Raw genomic sequence first — 18,919 nt, 5'->3', positions numbered from 1 at the left:
CTCCCATTATGCCAGCTTCAGTCTAATTCACCATATAGTTCCACTCTTCATAGCAATAGGTCCAAACTGGTTTGTCAAATCTTCTAACCTCATCTCAATGAATAATGGTGTTCTGGGTTGGATTTACCAACTATGGGAATGCAAGAGCACTATACAATGAACTAGTGCAGACATCTACTTATCTTAACAATGGATTCAAAGATTAAGCAACCATTTAAACTGACCAGCTTTTGTATCACCTTAGTGCTGCCATCAATTGCCTATTTACAACAGAAATAGTGAGTGTAACCGTTTCAACCACTGTTAATCTCCTAGCTTTTTGCTGCTACTCGGTATTCCTCACTCCTGCACTGTGGGAACAATTTTGAAGTGCTGTAAAGTGATTATGCTGTATGCTGTACAGTATGCAGAAATCATGTTATGAAAATTAAGCCTGATGACCGGAAAGCTTATGCAGAGGGTTTGTTGTTTTTTTTTTAAAGAATGCCTAAGAAGCATTGCAAATGGAAGCAAACAATCCCAAGAAATTTAAAAAGCCATGATTTTGTGGATGACAACTGGCGTAAAAGTAAATCACTTACAGGTACTAATTTCCAATACCATTTGGAAGGAGACTGCTCAGGAAGCAAGGAAAGGAATTAGGAATAGGAAAGGAACATCAGCAATGCAAGTTATAAGCAGTAATACTTAAATGCACTTCAGCAAGAAACACTTTCATATTCAGAGGATTTGTAGTCCAGAAATTTAAATTAAAAAAGAGGCCCCAAAGTCAGTAGGTCAAATTGGTAACATGGGATCCTTTGGACCTGATATCAACTTGTGAACTGAACAGCTCTCAGGTCCCTCATCATCAAAAGATATGATTTTACATAAAGCACACAAAACCTTTGCCACAACGTGGAAATCAAATAATAGTGCCTTGTTCATACATTATAATTTTATCCCCTTTGCACAGCAATGCCAACTAGAGGAAAGAGCATAGAGCTTTTCTAAAGGCTTTGTTAAGCCATTAATTGGGAGCACTGATAGCCTGGTGTGTGTTATGTTTGCAAAAAAAAAAAGTCTATTTTACATTCTCCAGCAATGAAAGTGTACTATGTTTTTGCAACATTAGTGCATTGTGATATATCTTCAGGGGAAAAGGTAGAAAAAAGTCACAAACATATAACATACCAGAAGTATGCTCACTAGACAGAACTGGAATAAGCTTCTAAATTGAAATTAGACAATAAATTCATGCAAAATGAATATGCCCCCAAAAGCTTTCAAAATATATAGTATATATTTTGTTCTGTGAAAGCTGAGTGAAGTCTACTGAAATTATTAAAGTAACACAAGTTATTTTAGTCCAACTAAAAGGAAAGTCAAAAGATCCTACACGGATTGAAAGGAAAGGAAGGGCACCAAGAAACACAAACAAATTGTATGCAAATCTCAGGAGTTTTGAGGACTGGATGCCTCACATTTATCCGACAAAGAAAACGTTGAGATGTTTATACCCAAAGCCATTGATCACTAATGCACAGAGTTATGCCTGAAGACAAAACTGTTTTACCTTCTGATGCCCTGGACTTTCCATTAACTGCTGTTTTAATTTGATCTCTTTCTCTGTTATCTCTCTCATTTTAAGGTTCACCTAAAAGGGCAAAGCACAGAAAGAATTAATATCAGGATAAATACATCCAAATACACGTTTACCTCAAGCAACAAAAAATAATCTTGTGGAATAAGTAACACGATAATCAAAAGCAGTTCTTTATGTAGAAGACGACAGAAAGGGGCAGAAAAGATGATGGGCAGAAAAGATGACAGAAAGTTACAAAGATGGACAGAATGCACTCATCAGAAGCTTTGTGAAAATTGCATAAGGAACAGACACTAGCCTTGAAGCAAATTTTACCTTGTTAATCCAGAAAACCATTGCATCCTCCAGATCATAGGGCAGCTCTTTTGAGGCACTGAATGTAGAGAAACGCTTGACACTAGCGACCACCTTCTCAATGCTGATCATTTCTACAGTGTAGGCCATCATAAGGGCGTCAATCATTGCCATATGAGAACTCTAAAAGAAGAACGCAATGAGTACCAAAACCCAAAATCCTTAAGGAAAAAAACCTTTGTATATTCTAACTGTATTTACAATGAAAAATTCCCGAGGTTAGCGGCCTAGAAATGAAAATCCCTTCCTTCCATGAACTATTTTAAATAGCGTTAAACAAAAAGATCATTAGGTGGATTTAATTAAGCTAACCATTTTGATTGGTGCGCAGCCCAGATCAGATTCAGACACAGGTGTGTCATCGCTCTCCATGACGTAAATCCCCTTTCGAGACAGTGCCTGGATCACCGACTGGTGGCCCTGCAGTGCTGCCACCTGGTCGCCCTTGAGGATGAGGCTGCAGACCCGGCAGTACAGCTCACTGGACAGCAGCAGCTTGATGACGGGAGGCTTGATGTGCTCCTGCTCATACTGGTCTATGTAGAACGGGTCCTTCAGCTCCTCGGGGACGTTATCTGGAACAAAGGTGTTTCAACAAGTGCATCACTAAGAGTGTAATTCGCAGGCAGTAGAGCAGAAGGGTTTGTGCTTGCACTGTGCTTCTCTCCCCCACCAGCTCCCAACCTCACCAAGACCTGCACATTTGCTGCTAATCAGCAGAACTACACAGCTGGCAGCAATTCTATCATTTCAAATCACGCACTGCTAGCTGAAGCACTGTCAGTGCTAACAGTTGCAATGCTACAGCTCCAGGCCAATTCCAACAGCCCAAAGTGGAAGGAAAAGTTCTTGTGAGCAATATCTCCTCGGTATTATTCTAAGGATGCAAAACAAGTTAAAATTAGATACATTCCAAACTAAATACTTGATTTAAGCTAAGCTAACCATTTTGATTGGTGCGCAGCCCAGATTCCCATATATATTATATATACCCATATTCAGCAATCAGACTGGAGCCCAGCAGTAAGAACAGGAGTCTCCACACCAGCAGTACTTGCCAGCCTCACCTGTTTTCCTACAAGAAGCCTGACATTGTATTGTGCTCAAACACAGAATTTGATCCCATGTCACTGTGAAGATCTCCCCCTGGAGTCACTTCAACTGTTCATGTTAATAAGCACATCTAAAGCTGAAAGAATCACTGACCTGGCAGCACGTTCACTTTCCTTCAGCTCATTTCTAGAATAAACACATTTCCCCATTCAAAAAAAACTCTGACCCACAGCATCTCTCAGAACTACAAAATAAGCCACACTATGTCCGTATGCTGCAGAGCTCTTCATGTTCATATGAAGAAGAGAAACTGAGACAGGATCTTATCAATTATAAGAGCTAGAAGTACATCTCACTTCAATAAAAATACGTAGTAAACCAGTATTGTAATAATATCCCTAACAGCCACTCACACTTTGTCACACAATATTGCCACCATTTGTCAAAATTGAAAGATTTTTTGAAGTTTTTGAGAATTAAGAAGATTATTTTCCTTTACATGGCATTGAGTGCTGTGTTACACAGGTATATGCAGTCAGTATATATGTAATACTGAAGACACTGGGAACAGGAACAATAAAACCTCACTGGCACCACATCAGAGGTATTGGTTAACAGAGTTGCCTATTTGTTAGTGAACAGATAGCAAGTTCAAATATTTCTAATCTCCTTAATATTAGTCAACCTGACCCAGAAATGCAAGGCTGCTGAAAGGTAATTCCATTTAACAGTCATTTAACACTGAACTAAAGCCTCCATTACTAACTATCAAAAACTCAGCCCTTCCCCACTGCAGCACTGCATTCCACTGCTCAGAAAGACCTGAGTGTGCTGCCTTTGTCATAATGCAAAACCCAGAGCACGTCAACCTACAAAGCCCGGCAGTGGCACACATATGCACATTGATTTACACACACATATGCATTACCTTCTCTTTTAGGGCCGACCAGATTCTAGTTTGATGCTGCGTTCAATCAAATTAGCTTAAGGACTCAAAAGTCCAAAACACAGAAAATAAAATGCAGAGTTAAAACAAAAACAAACAAACACAAAAGCAAAAATTTGCACGTGCACAAATCCAAAAGGGCTCCTTCAAGGTCTGATGAGAGCAGTTTGCTCTGGTCTACATCCAACTCCCATCACAACAACTGCTGCTGAGACCTCTCCCTCAACACCTGCAACTCCATGTTAAAATGCTGTTCTCCAATCTGCACCAGCCATGCAATCCCCAGATGTGTCCCAGCTCTCCCTGCCATCACTGATCAATGTGCCAAGGCCCTGCATGAACGAAACACCCATCTGTCCCAGCCCCAGTTTCTACAGGAGCCTTTTGCAATGCTTTGCTTTCGTGACCTATAATAGTACTCGGGTGTGAAGAAACCTACATTCATTAAAACTTGTATTTTTACATGTGTGCGCCATGGAATCCAGAAAATCAACATGAAAACATCACTTCAGAGCAACTACCAGCTAAGCTACAAAAAAAAAAAAAAAAAAAAAAAACAGCTGGAAATGAGTTTAACAAAACCCACCGAAACAAAACAGAAACAATCAGAAACAAAACAGAAACAGAAACCACGTCCTTTTTTTCTTTTTGCCTACTTTAAGGTCTTGAATACCACCTTGAATACAAAAGGAAGCCACTTCCATACCTACTACACGTTACCAGAGAGCCTGTGCACACCTTCTGTTTCTCCTAACCTGCTTTCTCAGCAGTCACCCCCAGGAAAACATCAGCATCAACTTCCACGCACGTTTTGCAGCCACCGGTTTTTGATGAACGTTTTGTCTTTTGACAGCTTTCAGCTGCTGGTGGTTTAACAGCACCTTCAGAATGATGGTACACAAGTGATGATCAGAGATGTCAGAAGCAAAGGGCATTCACAAAGCAGCTTGTCCTCAGCTTCCTATGAGGAATTGCCAGAGACTGACCAGAGCTGGCTGGATGCTGATTCCATGCTCATTTGACACTGTGCTGCTTAGCTGCATGCAGCTGACTTGCAGAGTAAAGATGCCCAGTTTTGCTATCTCCAGCACTTATGGAAGCAGAGCAGTATCACGCTTCCCAACTCTCAGCAGCACATAATCTGAAGTGCTCTCATCCAAGGGAGCCCAGCAGGGAGATATCTGTGCTGCCCGTTTTCATAAGAAACGAAGCATTCAAAAATAAATCTGCATAATTTCTCATGAAGCAATGGTTTTCGGTACCACATCAGTGAATTCTCATCTTTCCAAAAAAACCTGTCAGTTCCAAGTATAAATCATTTTGCATACAAGGTAGTTACAGGATTACAAAAATAACTTCACGTGTAGCAGCAGTGAGAACAGCAACAATTCTGCCCAGGCTCCCCTCCTCGTTTTAGGGTAGGGATCATTTCTTCACTGTCTCACTGACAAACACTGGCTCAGAGATGATTACCTGATTGCTGTGCTTTTCTTTATCAAGTTGTAGTCTGAACAAATTTGACTTATCCCTTGAACTGGAGAAATGGATACCAGCCAGATCTTATTTTACCTCTGGAAGAGCGAAGAACTGGTTTCGCATGGAAAGAGAGCCAAAGCATGGCAGTGCACAGAATGGGGCTCATTCAGATTCTGAGTAGGGTTTCATTGGTATCAGTATCCGCTCGCAGAATTATTTAGTGCTGCTTGGATGTCTGCTAAGCTGCAGAACACAAAGGAGAAGCTACACTTTCTCAGCTTCGCTGCAATAAAAACATCTACCGTTGGTTCTAATTATCAATCCATATTATAAACTCCAGAAGTCACCTCTAATATCACTCATGGAAATCAATGTAATGTGGGCACACACAAAAAAACCCCACACTAAAGATGAGGTGTAGTGCCATGGAGAGAGACTGCCCTTCTGTTATCCTATCTTTGGATCAAACAGAAAGCCATAAGTGTGGACAAAGCAGAAGAAAGGAAATAACTACAAAGGTTTTCAACCCTGTAAAGTTCACCTAGCTAATAGCCTGTGTTTATAAACAGGCCCTGTTAAAGAAACCAAATGCTTAACTACTTGAATGTTTGCCAAACACAACAGGTTTCTCAAAAATATTCTTATTACAGACCTCACTGAGATGAGGGAAGAGGAACAGGGAACACCAGGGTTTGCTTAGTTCAGCCCTGGAAACATTTTCACACTGCTGGTGTCAACTGGTAACTGCAGGCAGCTATTATGGTACTGCAAGACCTTCCTTAGCAGGTGAACATTAAGGACTTCAAAGACAAGAAAAGCCACAACCTGCCTTTCCTCTACAGTGCATTACAGCAGTGCTTTGCCTTCCTGCCTGTATCTGGTCAAACACCTCAGGCTCATGTTAGCACTGAGTGTGGAACCTACACAAAGTTCCCCACCCTAATAAGTAAGTTCAGCTCCATTTGAGCAACCTGAATTTTACAAACTGTATTTAAAAAGCATAGGAGTTTGTTATGGAGCGGGTTGGAAACGACACGTGCTCACAGAGGAACTCTCATTTAGTCCTTCCCTATCTAAATTTTAACATCAAAACCATGATGATGGCAAACAACTTCCACATATAAATGAATGCAGTCCTAAGTCCTGGAAGTTCTGCTGTTGCCCACCTTCACAAGTTGCACCATGCAGAAGCAGCACAGCAAGGACAGCACTGGTACAGGAGCACAGCTTGCCAAGCTGCTCTAAGCCTCCTACACTGCCTTCTGCAAGGCCAGGATGAAGCTCTCAAAGGGATTTAAGCGCCCTGTGAACTCAAGTTGCACAGAAACCTGGCAGCACCTTTGCTCCCAGACCTCCTGAGCATTACGAGCTGCGTTTTCACACTGCTACTAGAGCTCCTTAAAGTGCACGTTTGGTTTTAATCATTGTTTGCTGATGAAAAAGATAGATAACTCTGCTCTAACCCATTTTGATTCCTTCAAACTACCTCTAGCCAAACGGACTTCCAGTCCTTCAGATGTGCAGAAGGTTTCCTGATGTTTGTGCACAGATCTTTGTGTGGATCTGTGACAGCACACCCGGATTTACTCAGGGAGAGGGATGACAGCGAGTGGGGAAACACCTCCTGCACTGCTCCATCCCCTTCTCTCTTCTGCAGTGTGGACAACGGATGTACAACCTGCCTCTGGTGTCCATCTGTGACAAGCAGGCACAGAGATGTGCAGGAGGAGCCCCGTGCTGCCAGAAACAAACCAGTCAGCTCAATCCCTGTGCAAACAGCAAAAAGGGAGTTCTGCAGCAGCAGTTATTTGTGCTGAAGAGAGAGGGGAGCTGCGCTCAGCTGTTTGGTTCCCAAAACTCTTCTCATGGGCAGCAGAGAACAAAGGAAAGCATCATCAAATGAAACAAATCCCAAACTAGAGCTTCAGCTCCAAATGATGCCAGGTGGGGCCTCGCTGATTTGTCCTTGAGAATAACAACAAAGGATGGAGAATTTTTCCACTTAGATGCCAGCTTTGATATGGAAAATTCACATACAACAGTAAATAGGAAACTTTAGATTCAGGTAAAATCTACAGTGAAGAACGATTAATAGTTATAGTCTACACCAGAATCTAATTCCTGCTCTTGGCCATTCCCACACTTCTGCACAGGCTTAGTTTTACTCAGATGAAAATGAAATTCGGGATACACAGCAGCATCTGCAAGATTACAGCACAAAATGATGTCAATTCATAAATTCAATTTCAAATTGAACATTTCCTAACAACACTCTTTACTCAGCCACCTGAAGGCCATGCTGAAAACCCTATCTGATAGGAATTACCTTGGAACATAAGGCAGAACTTTCACATTCCAACAGAGAACTGCTGGGTTTTCTTCATCAGCTCGACCAGAACTAAGCCTAGAGAAAAACAACACAGCTCTCCCCAAAAAAACACCTTCACAGTGAGATTTTATACTGAAAAAAGAACTTCCTGGGAGCTGCCCACGACTCACCACGCATCCAGTATCTTAAAGCAAACCAAAGACATCCCACCAACACCACAGAGATGACAAGTAACAGGTTCAAATATTACACAAAATGATAATCATGTAGAAAGCCTCTTTAAGCTCATCTCTCTATGAATTAAAGAGGCTTATAAATTTCTAAGTATTTTGCAATGCTTTTCTCAAAGCAATGGTTACCACATGACAACTGCTGGAGCCTTTTCAAAATCAAACTACATTTCCACAGGCCTGAAAAGACGTATAAAAGCCTTACACACTGAAGCTAGCCAAGGATATACAACCCCAGAAGTCCCAGCAACATCTCTTGACGTTCATGGCATTTAACTCCCATTCACACACAACCTGAACAAGCTGAAACACAAGTGGGAAAATGGCAAGTGATGCTACAGCCTTCTCCACACTGGAGACCAAACCTGTGCCTGTGGTGGACACCTGCTGTGCCTGCAGAAGTGGGGGTTCCTCTCTGACCTTTTTAGCCAAGGGAAAGCCAAGCAGTGATTCCATGCAGGTCCTGAGGTGCACACAGACCTGTGGCAGCCAGCTGAGCCCAGAGCTACAGAAACAGCCCTGCAGCCTGCAGTCCCAGATGACACTATCAAGGCACGAGGGATCCTAAAGCTTTCTCCTAAAGCAGACCAGTCAACCCTAAGCAGAGCTGGCTTCCTTTTGAAACAAAGTCATAATAGAAACAGTGCGTCTTCAGGTCTGGAGGATCTGATTTACCTCTGACTACCAAAATACCTTCAGGAAACATTACAAACAGTTCCAGCAACTGAAAAATATTTACATGAAGAAGCATCCACTTATCTCTCTTGTGTTACCAACAGTTCGTCATCACTGTCCTAAAATTCCCACATTTTTCAACCTGACATAGGTATTTTTTTGTCTCCTGTTGCCTATAACAAAATTTACTAAGGAAACATTATAAAAATCCCAATTTTCCTCCTACTTCCCCCACAACCATCACTGTGATGAGACCACGCACAGAGCTGACAATATTAAAAGAAAAACAGTTTAGGAAATATTTCCACAAGGATAATTTTTTGCTGCAGGAACGGACTGCTTTTCTTCAGCCTTGTCACAAAGTAAGCTAGCACTAATCCATTAAGCACATTATGAGTTTGGCGAATTAGACTTAGATTAACAGGGCTACCTCATTTTCCAAAACAAGATTTTGTACATGTTTTAGTGTATGTTTTCTTTTTCATAAACAAAAACAAGGACTCCAGTGTATTTCTTAGTAATGAAGCTACTCAAGCTCAAGAAGCATCCTGCAGCAATAGTTCTGAATAGACAGGTAAATCTACCTCAAAACAAAGAAGTGATTCCAACAGATGCCAGGAAAATCCCATACAAATGCCTCTGCTGTACAACAACCTGAATTTGCCCACGTTGGCCTGTATTGGCCCATGGCAACATCTGGGAAAGGAGGACTTCTCCATCACCCACATCGTCCTGTCTGATGTCACACCACACCACCAAACTCATTTGTGCAACGTGGCTTTGACATAAAAGAATTGTACTGGTCAGCAATGGACTGTTTTTCAGTTTGCTTTAAAACCAATGACACGATCCAACAAAACAAAACATACCCAGAACTGCGGCATACCCTGAGCTGGGGATGCCAACAGAGCATACAAAGAGCATCAAGGCCCCAGCATCTCTTGGCCGAGACAACGGGATGGAGGAGCACACCGGGGCCTCGGGCCTGCAGGTGCTGGCAGCGTGCTTGTCTGAAGTGTGAGTTCACACCTTCGGAGACGTGCGTGCATCCTTTGTAACAATAACCCGCGAGCATTCACTGCTCCCTTTGCTGGTTCCCAGCGGCTCACATAGGTAGCTCCATTGTTCTGCCGAAGGTACCAGGATGCGCATCATGAATATTCCAACAGAACGGACCATCGCATCGCTGATGTCAAAGACAAAGGCGATTTATGCCGAATTTAACCACTCCTGGCAGGGGAGCGGAGCTGCCAAACGCAGAACAAAACCCGGCGCGGCTCCCCGCGGCCGCCACCTCACCTATTCCATAGGCTTTAGCGCAGATCCATTGTAGATTAGCGGCTATTTTCGCTCTGGCTGAATCATACAGCTCCAAGGGGACGATCTCCACCGCGCTATCACCCAGGGCATCCATCTTCCTTCTGCCGCTCTCTCCACCCGCACCGCCGTCAACATCCACCATCTAGGAGCAAAACAAAAGGCAGCGGTTCCGTCACACCGCCCAGCTCCCCCGGGCCGGGCCGGGCCGCGCCCCCCGACCCCGGCCGGCGTCCAGCCTGCCCGCAGCCTCACCCCCCGCCGGGCAGCACCTGCGGCCCCCGGCCCCGCCGCGCCCGCCCGCAGCAGCACAGCGCCCGCACGCCCATGCTCGGCCCTCGGCGCGGGGCGAGGAGAGGGAGGAGGAAGAGGAGGAGGAGGAGGAGGAGGAGGAGGAGGAAGGCAGCGGCGGCGGCGGCGCCCCCTCCCCTCGACGGGAGCAGGAGGAGGAGGAGGAAGGAGGAGGAAGGATCGGGGCGCTGCCCGCCGCCCCCCGCCGCGGCCTGCAGGCCCCGCGCCGCCTCACCTTGCCGCTACCGCCGCCTCATCCCCGAGCCGCGGCCGGCGGAGCCCCGCGTCCTCCGGAGCGGAGCGGAGGGGGGCGGCGAGCGGGCGGCGCTGAACGGGGCGGCGAGCGGGCGGCGCTGAGCGGGAGAGCGCCGTGAGGGGGAGAGGGGGAGACGAGGAGGAGGAGGAGGAGGAGGAGGAGGGAAGGCAGCCCGCCGCTGCCGGGCCGGGGCTGGCAACGCTCGGGACCGCGCGCGCGCGCATGCGCCCGCCTCGACGCGCGCTCCCGCCGCCCGCCTCCCGCCCGGACGCGGCGGCGCGCGCGGCGAGAAGAAAGGCGGGGTTTGGTGCCGGCCGGCGCCGCGCAGGCGCCGCGATGAGGGCCGGGCCGCCCGCGGGGCCTCGCTTGGCAACCGTTACCACGGCGACGGGGAGCGCGGCAATGCGGGATCCGCGGCCCGAGCGCGGCGAGGCCCGGGGCTGCCGCGGGGAACCGAGGCGTCGCTGCCGACGAAGGGCGGACGGAGCCGAGCCCGGCTCTGTGAGGGCGGCGAGGAAAGCGAGGGCGGCCTGCGCCCTCCGTGCGCCAACTGCTGCAGCGCTGCAGCCCGCTTCGCCCGTGAAGGACGCCCGCTCCTCACGGCCAGCTCGTGGGCACCGTCTGCGTTGGAGCTCCGCGATTTTATGAGGAACAGCGTCCCCGGGGCTCGACTGCCGCTGCCTGCTCCCGACCGAAGGGTGCCGGTTCCCAGGCTGAAGGCTGGCTTACGCAGCCCGTGCGTTCCATAGCAAATAATTTGTGTGTGATCAACAGCAAGAAATGTCTGACAGGTATAAAGCAATGATTTTGTGCTTTTTGGCTGTAGGTGAACCATCACAACCAGCATACAGCCCTTCTCCTGGCTGCCCTGCTGCCCACCAGCACCCTGTGAAAGCTCGCAGGTGCCTGCTGGAAGCAGCCAGCTCAGCCTGCGTGCTGATCCTGCGGAGGCACTGACCTGACGGCAGCGGGGCTCAGCTGAAAAGCGGAGTTCCATGATTAAGAGGTTTGAGTCTCTAACGCACACGCTGGATCGATGAATTATCTTAATAGCTATCTTGTGAAAATGTGATGATAAGCTCGGCCGCACACGGTGATAGCAGACTGACTTTTTCCTACCTAACTTTTTGTTATGAATCTCAGAACACGTCATCTTTTGCTATTTACGTGGAAGACACTCATTTTACATTCTTGATTAACTTGGATCAGTCTTAAGGTTCAGCATTCATTTCCCTGTGTCTTTTCAAAGCGCAAGGCAACCTATTTCATGGCATCAGGAAGTGTGATCTAGTGTCCAAAGGTTATCCCAGCCTACTTAACTGCAAGATTGTGTGCAATTAAAGTGGATGTCCCTTGCAAACAACTTGCTCGTTGTTTTATAATCTCTCTGAAGAGTTTGGTTTTCAATACAAATTTTTTTAAACCAGGCTGTCAATTTATGATGTTACCATTATAACAAGCTGCTCTTGTTTTCAGATTAAGTATTAAGGCCCAATCCAAATCCCCTTAAACTCAAGAAGAATGTTTTCATTTATGTAGTGGATCGGGCTGCAGAAACAGAACGGCCCTTTGACTCAGCAGGTGACCTGTATGTGAGGGTGAAGCCACACACTGGGAGAAAGCTGCCCTACTTTTTCCTCTGATATATTTTTGCTATAGATGAGGAATGGATCTAGTTGCTAAACCAGTCAGAAACACTTAAAAACAAATTATGGCTTAAGACAGTGGCAGATACTCCTGCAAAACAAGTATTACTAAGACACCCGAAACTCTGAATTAAAAAAAAAAAAAAGTGGAAATGTTTGGGTCAAGAAAATGAACACTGTGGGAAAAAAGCATGAAGGAAGCCCAGGGCTACAGAAAATGCCATCCTTTTACAGGCTACAGCTGAACTTAAAACCTTGACTTTATTACTACCTTTCTACCCCTTTCCTTTATACAGTGCTGTCCTTTGGATTTACATTTATGTATCACTGTCTTCCAGATATGAGAAGTATGCTGCGACTTCTTCCTTCATGGTAATACCTTGTATAACTGTGCTACTTTAGGGCATTTGTGTGTCCTTAAGCAAAAGCTGAATCTGACGTTTGGGGGAACTTTGTAGTTTAAGAAGTTTGGTCAGAACTCTAACATCAGCATCCTCAAAATTGTCCTGGAGATAAAAAGCCTACACTTAAAATGGGAGGATCCTCAGTAGATTGCTAAATAGGTTTGCTTTTTCCAAGTGAAAATAAATGACTCCCCAGTTCAATAGCAGAAAATTCATCTTTAATTTGCACACCACTTGTTTCTTTCCTGTCCTCCATATAAAAGATTCTTTAAGGCTTCCTGAAAATGTGAACACTTTGCTTTTCTATATGAAATAATTTTCCTATTAGAGCATTCTCCTGGATCCCTTCTCCATTCAGAGTGGGTGTACCTGTGAACCGACAAACACTGCACAGCCTGTCTTCCAGCAGAACTCTGAGATTAATTAGTAGGAGGTAATACCTTTGACAAATTACCATGCTCAAGCACAACACCTATTACATGTAACAAAGCTAACCCCGTGTGCTTGTTTTCTGCCTTACTGGAAGAATGCCTAGGATTTCAGTTTGTTCTACCATGTTTCATTTATCAGTATGAGAGATAAAAACATAGGATATCAGTCCCTTGTCATCCCAAGGACATCAGATTATATTGTAAAAAATAAATATGTATTGTTTGTAGAAACATAAATATGCTGTGCACTGCGATTGTATAGGTTAGGGATACTTCCTGGGGATGGAATCAAGAGCTGCACCTTCCAGTTAGAAAGGCCAACAGCGAATTGGAATTCTCCCTCAGCACTGCAAAAAGCACCTTCAGATGAAGGAAAGAGCACATCTGCAGGAGACTGCATGGAGATCCTATGCTTCACTGTCTCCCTGTAGCTATTTATGGAGAGAGGACACAGCACAATGTCTCTACCAGACAGATAATGCTCCCAGTTAAACCAGGGCAAAAAGAACCACAACTTGGGAATTTCGATACACTGGGAAGCTTGTTTGTATCACACACAGCTCGACTCCTGCTCAGTTTACTTTCCTCTGTTAGGACTCAGCACACTTTCCAAAGGTTAGTGATTTCCCGTATTTCACTTCCTTCCTTCTTTTCCCCAGGAAAAGCAGAAGAGAGAGACTTTCCCTCCACCAGCTCCTTAAAAATTGCCTGCAATCAAGCCAGGTTTACCATACCCTGAGTATAAACACCATAAAGCTTGGCTCGCTGCAGGCAGCGCAGCCACTGAGCAAACAGGGAGAAACCACGTTGGTCTGGTTTATGCAGTACACTCTCTTCCCTCCAGCTCGTTTATAACCCACATCCCACAGTGACCCAGCTGCCAGTGTGCTTGTTAGCATTGCTGTGGAGTGCTCACCATCCACCCAGCCACAGCACAGGAGTGGGTGGCTCTGCCGGAAGAGCTTCACCTCTCTCTTGCCTTTTGCTTGGCTCTTGCGTGTACTCCCAGAAGCAGCAAGAGAAGAAGGCTGAAGAAATTGACTCTCAGGTCCCAGCACGACACAGTTTTGTGGTTTAAAAAAGTTGCTTACTCTGAACTCACTAAGTAAACAAAGATGTGGTCAGAAACTGTCCCATGAATGAATGAAGCCAGGATAATGTAACCTGAGGATGAAATGAGGCAATGGGCAGAACCCTATTCAGCTGCTGCTCTAACAGTTTCAAAATGCCTTTTTCTCCCTGGTACAAAATAGATCCCCATGACAGTGCATCATGTATTCAACCTTTAGAAGAGGGAGCAGAATATTATTCTTAGCAAAAGAGCGGTCACTTCAGCATAATTACCAACGACACAGGAACAGTTTCTATGGCATAATGCAGTTATTCGTAATTACTTATATTCACTTCTGTAATCATAAAGAATGTGCAACACAACAGTTGTGTGCATTGGGGAACCACACGCAATATGTAATATTTTCCTTGTAAATAAGGAAAACCAATTAATTCCAGACCACAATACTGTATTCCATTCATTCAGCTTTTGAAGGTAACATGTATGAGCTGTTATGATGATGGGGTGCAGTGCCTATTCAGCTATTTTTCCTGGATGCAGCTCCCAGTTTACCAGGCTTGCAGGGCTCCTTCCTCACCTGGCAGCCCTGTCCTTCCCTCTGCTCCTGTCTCCAGACGTGCCAAAACAAACCTGAACTGCCTCCCGCCCTTGGGTCCCTGCCAGCTTGCACATGTTGCACTTTAATGCTCTTAAATCTGTAGCTAGAGAAATATGTTAATGTGAAAATTAGTCAGAGCAATTGAAACATCTCAATCCTGCTTATCCAGGCCCTACTCACAGCAAGAACTTTATGACCATAAAACTCCAACCTGAGCAGAAAGCAAAGCCACGGCGGCACCCGTGAGCACCCCTAGCATGGCACACAGCAACTGAGCAGGGGGGCAGCACTCCCCAGCAGGGATGAGGTGCCCAGGGATGTACAACACGTCCCCTCACTGCGGGGCTCACAGGGTTGTCAGCATGCCCTGGGATGCCCCGAGAAGGCAGCACCTTTAGTCACGTACAAAGGATTTGGCACATGCCAGGGGTTATAGAAACAAACTTCCTAACAGATGGGGACAGGTTGAAGCATGATGCTGCTGTTGCCACTATGCCTGACAGACACCACTGACATGGTCCCCATGCAGACCCCAACCCTGTGCCTCTCTGCTCTACGCTGGCTCCCCTTGCTCCTGGGACCGGCTGAGAGCATTGCTGGGAATTGGGGTCATGAGCCCCTGGGGCTGCCAGGAGCACACTGAGGGGGTCACACTGCAGAAGGCAACCTCAAGTGATGTCCCTAAGGTGTCCTTCCTGTCCTGCTGGTAGACAGCCTCTGTAGGACCCCGTCAATGTCCTACAGCCAGCACAACCCCCGGCAGCACTGACTTACCGCTGGCATCTGCTGGCATCCTGTCAGCCTCAGTGGTGGCAGAGGGTCCTGGGCAGCAGCTGGCAGTGTGGCAGCCCATGGCAGGGTGGGGGGCTCAGTGCTGGAGGGGAGCTCGGCCGCCTCTGCTCCCCAGGCAGGGCAGCAGCATCCCCACGCTCTCCAGTATCACTGCATCACCATGGCAACACAGGATGACTCACCAGCTACCAGTGACATCAGAGGAGGGGACTTTGGTTGGATGATCCCAGTTTGGTTTTGCTCATTAAAGCTGGAACGCTTTGTCCAAGGAAAGTGCTCCAATTCAGGCCAGCCAGAGAAGCAGCATATCAGCTGTATTGGCTGTGCTGCTGGTCCCACCATGCACCTGCCTGCAAGAGTGGTAGCTGGAACCTCTTATTTTATAGCCTTCATCTATTTTCTTGTAACGACTTAAGCAAGCACCAGATGAAATGGCTTTAAAGCCTGGGGTGCTGGGGGATACCCTGCTGCTAGCACCTGCATCACCAGTAACACTGCACCCCGCAGTGGCCCTGCTGTGGACCAGGCTGCGGCAGGAGCAGCAGGACATGACCAGCCACGGCTCTGATGCTTCATAGAACAGAGCTATTTCTGAAAAGCAATAAATTAAAGCACTTCCTTGCTTTGTGCTTGAGTGCAGTGCTCAGTGCTGAGACGTCCCCACTGAGCACTGACCCATCACTGCAAATGGGCGTCCGCAGCCGCACAGCACCTGACCCACTAAGAGAAGCCCTGAAGAGGCCTTGATTGGAAGCTGCTGAGAAAAAGAGTTATCTCAGCACAGATGTGGGCTTGTTTAGGAATCACCACCAGCAAACTCTCCACATCTGGACATTTGTTTGGCCCATTTTGGTAGTACCTGTGCTCTGCAGGGCTTCATTATGCAATACAGCACTGACACTTTGTTATCTCTCCCTTACTGCCTTCGTTAGATCTACCCTGATAGAACACAGAGAAATATTTCTAGTGAGATGAAAAGTCCTGCGTGAGCCCTACTGGGTGACCTACCCTGGCAATGGCACAGCTCTGGGAGCTTTCAGCAAGGAACCAACACCCCGAGGGGCAGCAGTGAGCCCCTGCCCCAGTGCTGCTTGGGGGGCTCAGCCTGTCCCGCTGGCACCAACCCAGTGCAGGGAATCAGACACCCTGTGGATATTTCCAGCACAGTGAGCTATAAATACATTGTAGGAGATCTCATGGGCTCGGGCAGTGATGGCACTGGGAACCCTGCAGCCACGAGTGCTGTCTGCGCAGGGCAGGGACACAGGAGGGTGGCACAGGGCATGGATCTCATGGAGCTTTCTGCTTTTTTCCCCTCTCCTCAGTGCGTGTTTGTGAGTGGGAGCATGGGAGGAAGGCGAGCGCTGCTGTGCATCGAGGTAAGTGCAGAAAGAAGGCCGTGATTCATCGCATGCAGCCTGGCAACGAGCTTGTCTAGAGGGGAAAACGCAGATAGAAAGGGTCTGCTGCAGTGGAGAGCCAGCTGCTCGGAAATACAGTGCCTGCTGGCCTTGTAAGGAGAATTTAGAAGGGCCCCAATGATTTTCCTTTAGCATGTTGCACAGAGGGGTGGCAGCCTGCATCTGCAGGTACTGCAAGGGAACAGAGCAATAATCAAGTCCTCAGTGCCGAGAGGCGCAGGGAGATGTCCCAAACCCTCACAGCTTCACGCAAGGAGACGGAGTGCAGAGGCTGCACACTGGAGCATGCAGCTGGCAGCTACAGCATGGCACCACGGGCTGTGCTATTCCTATGCACACAGCAAAAGGAGCTGAGTAATTCAGCCAAATCCTGGGTGCGTGGGAGCCGTGAGACTACCGGGCCCAGATTCCCTGTGGCGTGGCCCTTCCTCAGAGGGCACAGAAGCTCATCTGAACCTAAGTGCGGGTTATGCCCAAGCTCACAAAAGCCAAGTAACCACATCATGCATAAGCACTACACCTCATCCATGAATATTTTCAGGAGGTACCTGCGCAGCACACCCAGAACAACCCACAGCTCCGAGCTGTGCTTGCAGAGCACGAGGTCGGCACAGCCGCAGGGCTCTCGCACCCAATCAGCCCAACCAGCACATTGTGCAATGCCTGATGGCATCACACTGGCTGGGTTCCACAAAACCCATCTGAGGATTACAACTTCCCTATGGAAGTCATAGGAAACCCAGCAGGGTGCCCAGGCTACAGGACCCCACCCAGGGCTGAGCCAAGCACTCAGAGCCACTGCAGCCAGCCCTGTCACCTGGGCACAGGCTGCCCAGCTGCACACTGAGTGCACAGCCCAGGTCTGAGTGCTGGTCACCTCTCCAGGGTTATTTTGGTGCAGCTGATGTGGTCCAGCACAGCTCAAGTTACTGGATGTTCCTCCCCCCACAAGGGTCAGAATTCCTGGTGACATCGGATAGGGCTACAGCCAGCTCTGCTCAGGTCACCTCCCTGGCAGCTTACCACCACTGCTGTTCACACACACACGCCAGGGACCTGTCCTTTCCAAGCCATTTTCCAGGAGCAAATCCCAGAAGCTGCAGTTCAGCTCAAAAGTGCACGTCTTGGATCCTCTGCAGCTTCTGCTGCTTCTTTTGGCCAATTCCCCTCTTACAGAAAGATCACAAAGCAGCAAGATCAAGGCAGAACAAGTGACTGGGTTGCATCCTGTGCATCCCTCGTGTTGGGCTGCCAGGCCATCAGAGCTCACAGGGACAGCATCTGCCCTTCCTTCTGTTCCTGCTGGAGCCCAGCACAAGAGAGATGTTAGAGGAGGCAGCCATGTAGATTTACACTGTTCTGCTCTTTCTTAAGGATCAGCACTACTATCAACCATTTGGTCACGGGAGAAGAGAAAGTATGCGAAAGGAAAAAGTCAGAACACAGGAGCAGTTCTGCTGAACCACTCACTGAGAAAACTGGAACACCTCTTACCACACTGATTCTGTTGGTGATGGTGAGGTGAGATGTTACCAACAAAGATGAATTCCTACAGCTGAGCACAACCCGTACTTACCCATCCCATCCCCTGCAGCACAGATTTTGGCTCTGATGGCAGCAGGAGGTGACTTGGGGGGCAGGGCAGTGGTGAGTCCTTCCCTGCATCACTGCTGAAGAACGCCAGCAGCACCTCTGTGTGCTGAGCATGGCTTGTCTCCAGCACTTGACAAACACCGTGCCATTACCAGCCGTCCTGTCGCTGACATGGCAGGCACTTCTTCATTTTTTAAGGTGTGGATTTCTGCCTAGACCTGCTGTACCTGTTCAGGTGCTGAAGTACCATTATCTAATGATATACCGTGAGCTGTTTGCAGTGTTTTATTTGCTTTTGTTTTAATTTGAAGTTATGGAGAGCTGCCCTTTGAACTGTCCTCAGTCTCCAGCTGATTTGTGCACTGAAGGGAATTTCAGCTCTGGGCCACGTGGCACCAAGAGAACACCTGCAATTAATAACACTGCATTCAGAAACCTGCACAGAATAAC

At 47.2% G+C, this 18,919-nt stretch overlaps 2 protein-coding genes across 5 annotated transcripts in view; one reads left to right on the top strand and one right to left on the bottom strand.

Annotated features, from left to right (window-relative positions):
* CAMSAP1 (calmodulin regulated spectrin associated protein 1) overlaps nucleotides 1-15,650 on the bottom strand; it is a 28,541-nt gene extending 12,891 nt beyond the window's left edge. The window contains exons 1-6 of one of the 4 annotated variants that reach the window (XM_090121631.1): nucleotides 15,438-15,650; nucleotides 9,948-10,110; nucleotides 2,252-2,514; nucleotides 1,901-2,062; nucleotides 1,556-1,636; nucleotides 582-614 (exon numbers count right to left, since the gene is read on the bottom strand). In XM_090121631.1, the coding sequence (XP_089977757.1) occupies nucleotides 582-614; nucleotides 1,556-1,636; nucleotides 1,901-2,062; nucleotides 2,252-2,514; nucleotides 9,948-10,110; nucleotides 15,438-15,446 (711 nt within the window). In that variant the 5' untranslated portion in view covers nucleotides 15,447-15,650. Of the gene's footprint in view, nucleotides 1-581; nucleotides 615-1,555; nucleotides 1,637-1,900; nucleotides 2,063-2,251; nucleotides 2,515-9,947; nucleotides 10,111-10,237; nucleotides 10,450-10,491; nucleotides 10,734-15,437 lie in introns of those variants that run through there. The other 3 variants (XM_090121632.1, XM_090121633.1, XM_031601883.2) reach the window with 3 other exon arrangements.
* LOC149915466 (uncharacterized) lies at nucleotides 10,735-11,909 on the top strand. Its single transcript, XM_090121369.1, has 3 exons — nucleotides 10,735-10,752; nucleotides 10,806-11,248; nucleotides 11,339-11,909. The coding sequence occupies exons 1-3, from the start codon at nucleotides 10,735-10,737 to the stop codon at nucleotides 11,340-11,342; spliced, it is 465 nt and encodes a 154-aa protein (XP_089977495.1). The 3' UTR covers nucleotides 11,343-11,909.
* Nucleotides 15,651-18,919: the final 3,269 nt, after the last annotated feature.

This window comes from Phasianus colchicus, chromosome 19 (assembly GCF_987193195.1).
Source record: "Phasianus colchicus chromosome 19, bPhaCol1.hap1.1, whole genome shotgun sequence".
Taxonomy (NCBI): domain Eukaryota; kingdom Metazoa; phylum Chordata; class Aves; order Galliformes; family Phasianidae; genus Phasianus; species Phasianus colchicus.
The sequence above is the reverse complement of the archived record's forward strand: the minus strand, read 5'-3'. Positions and strand labels throughout refer to the sequence as shown.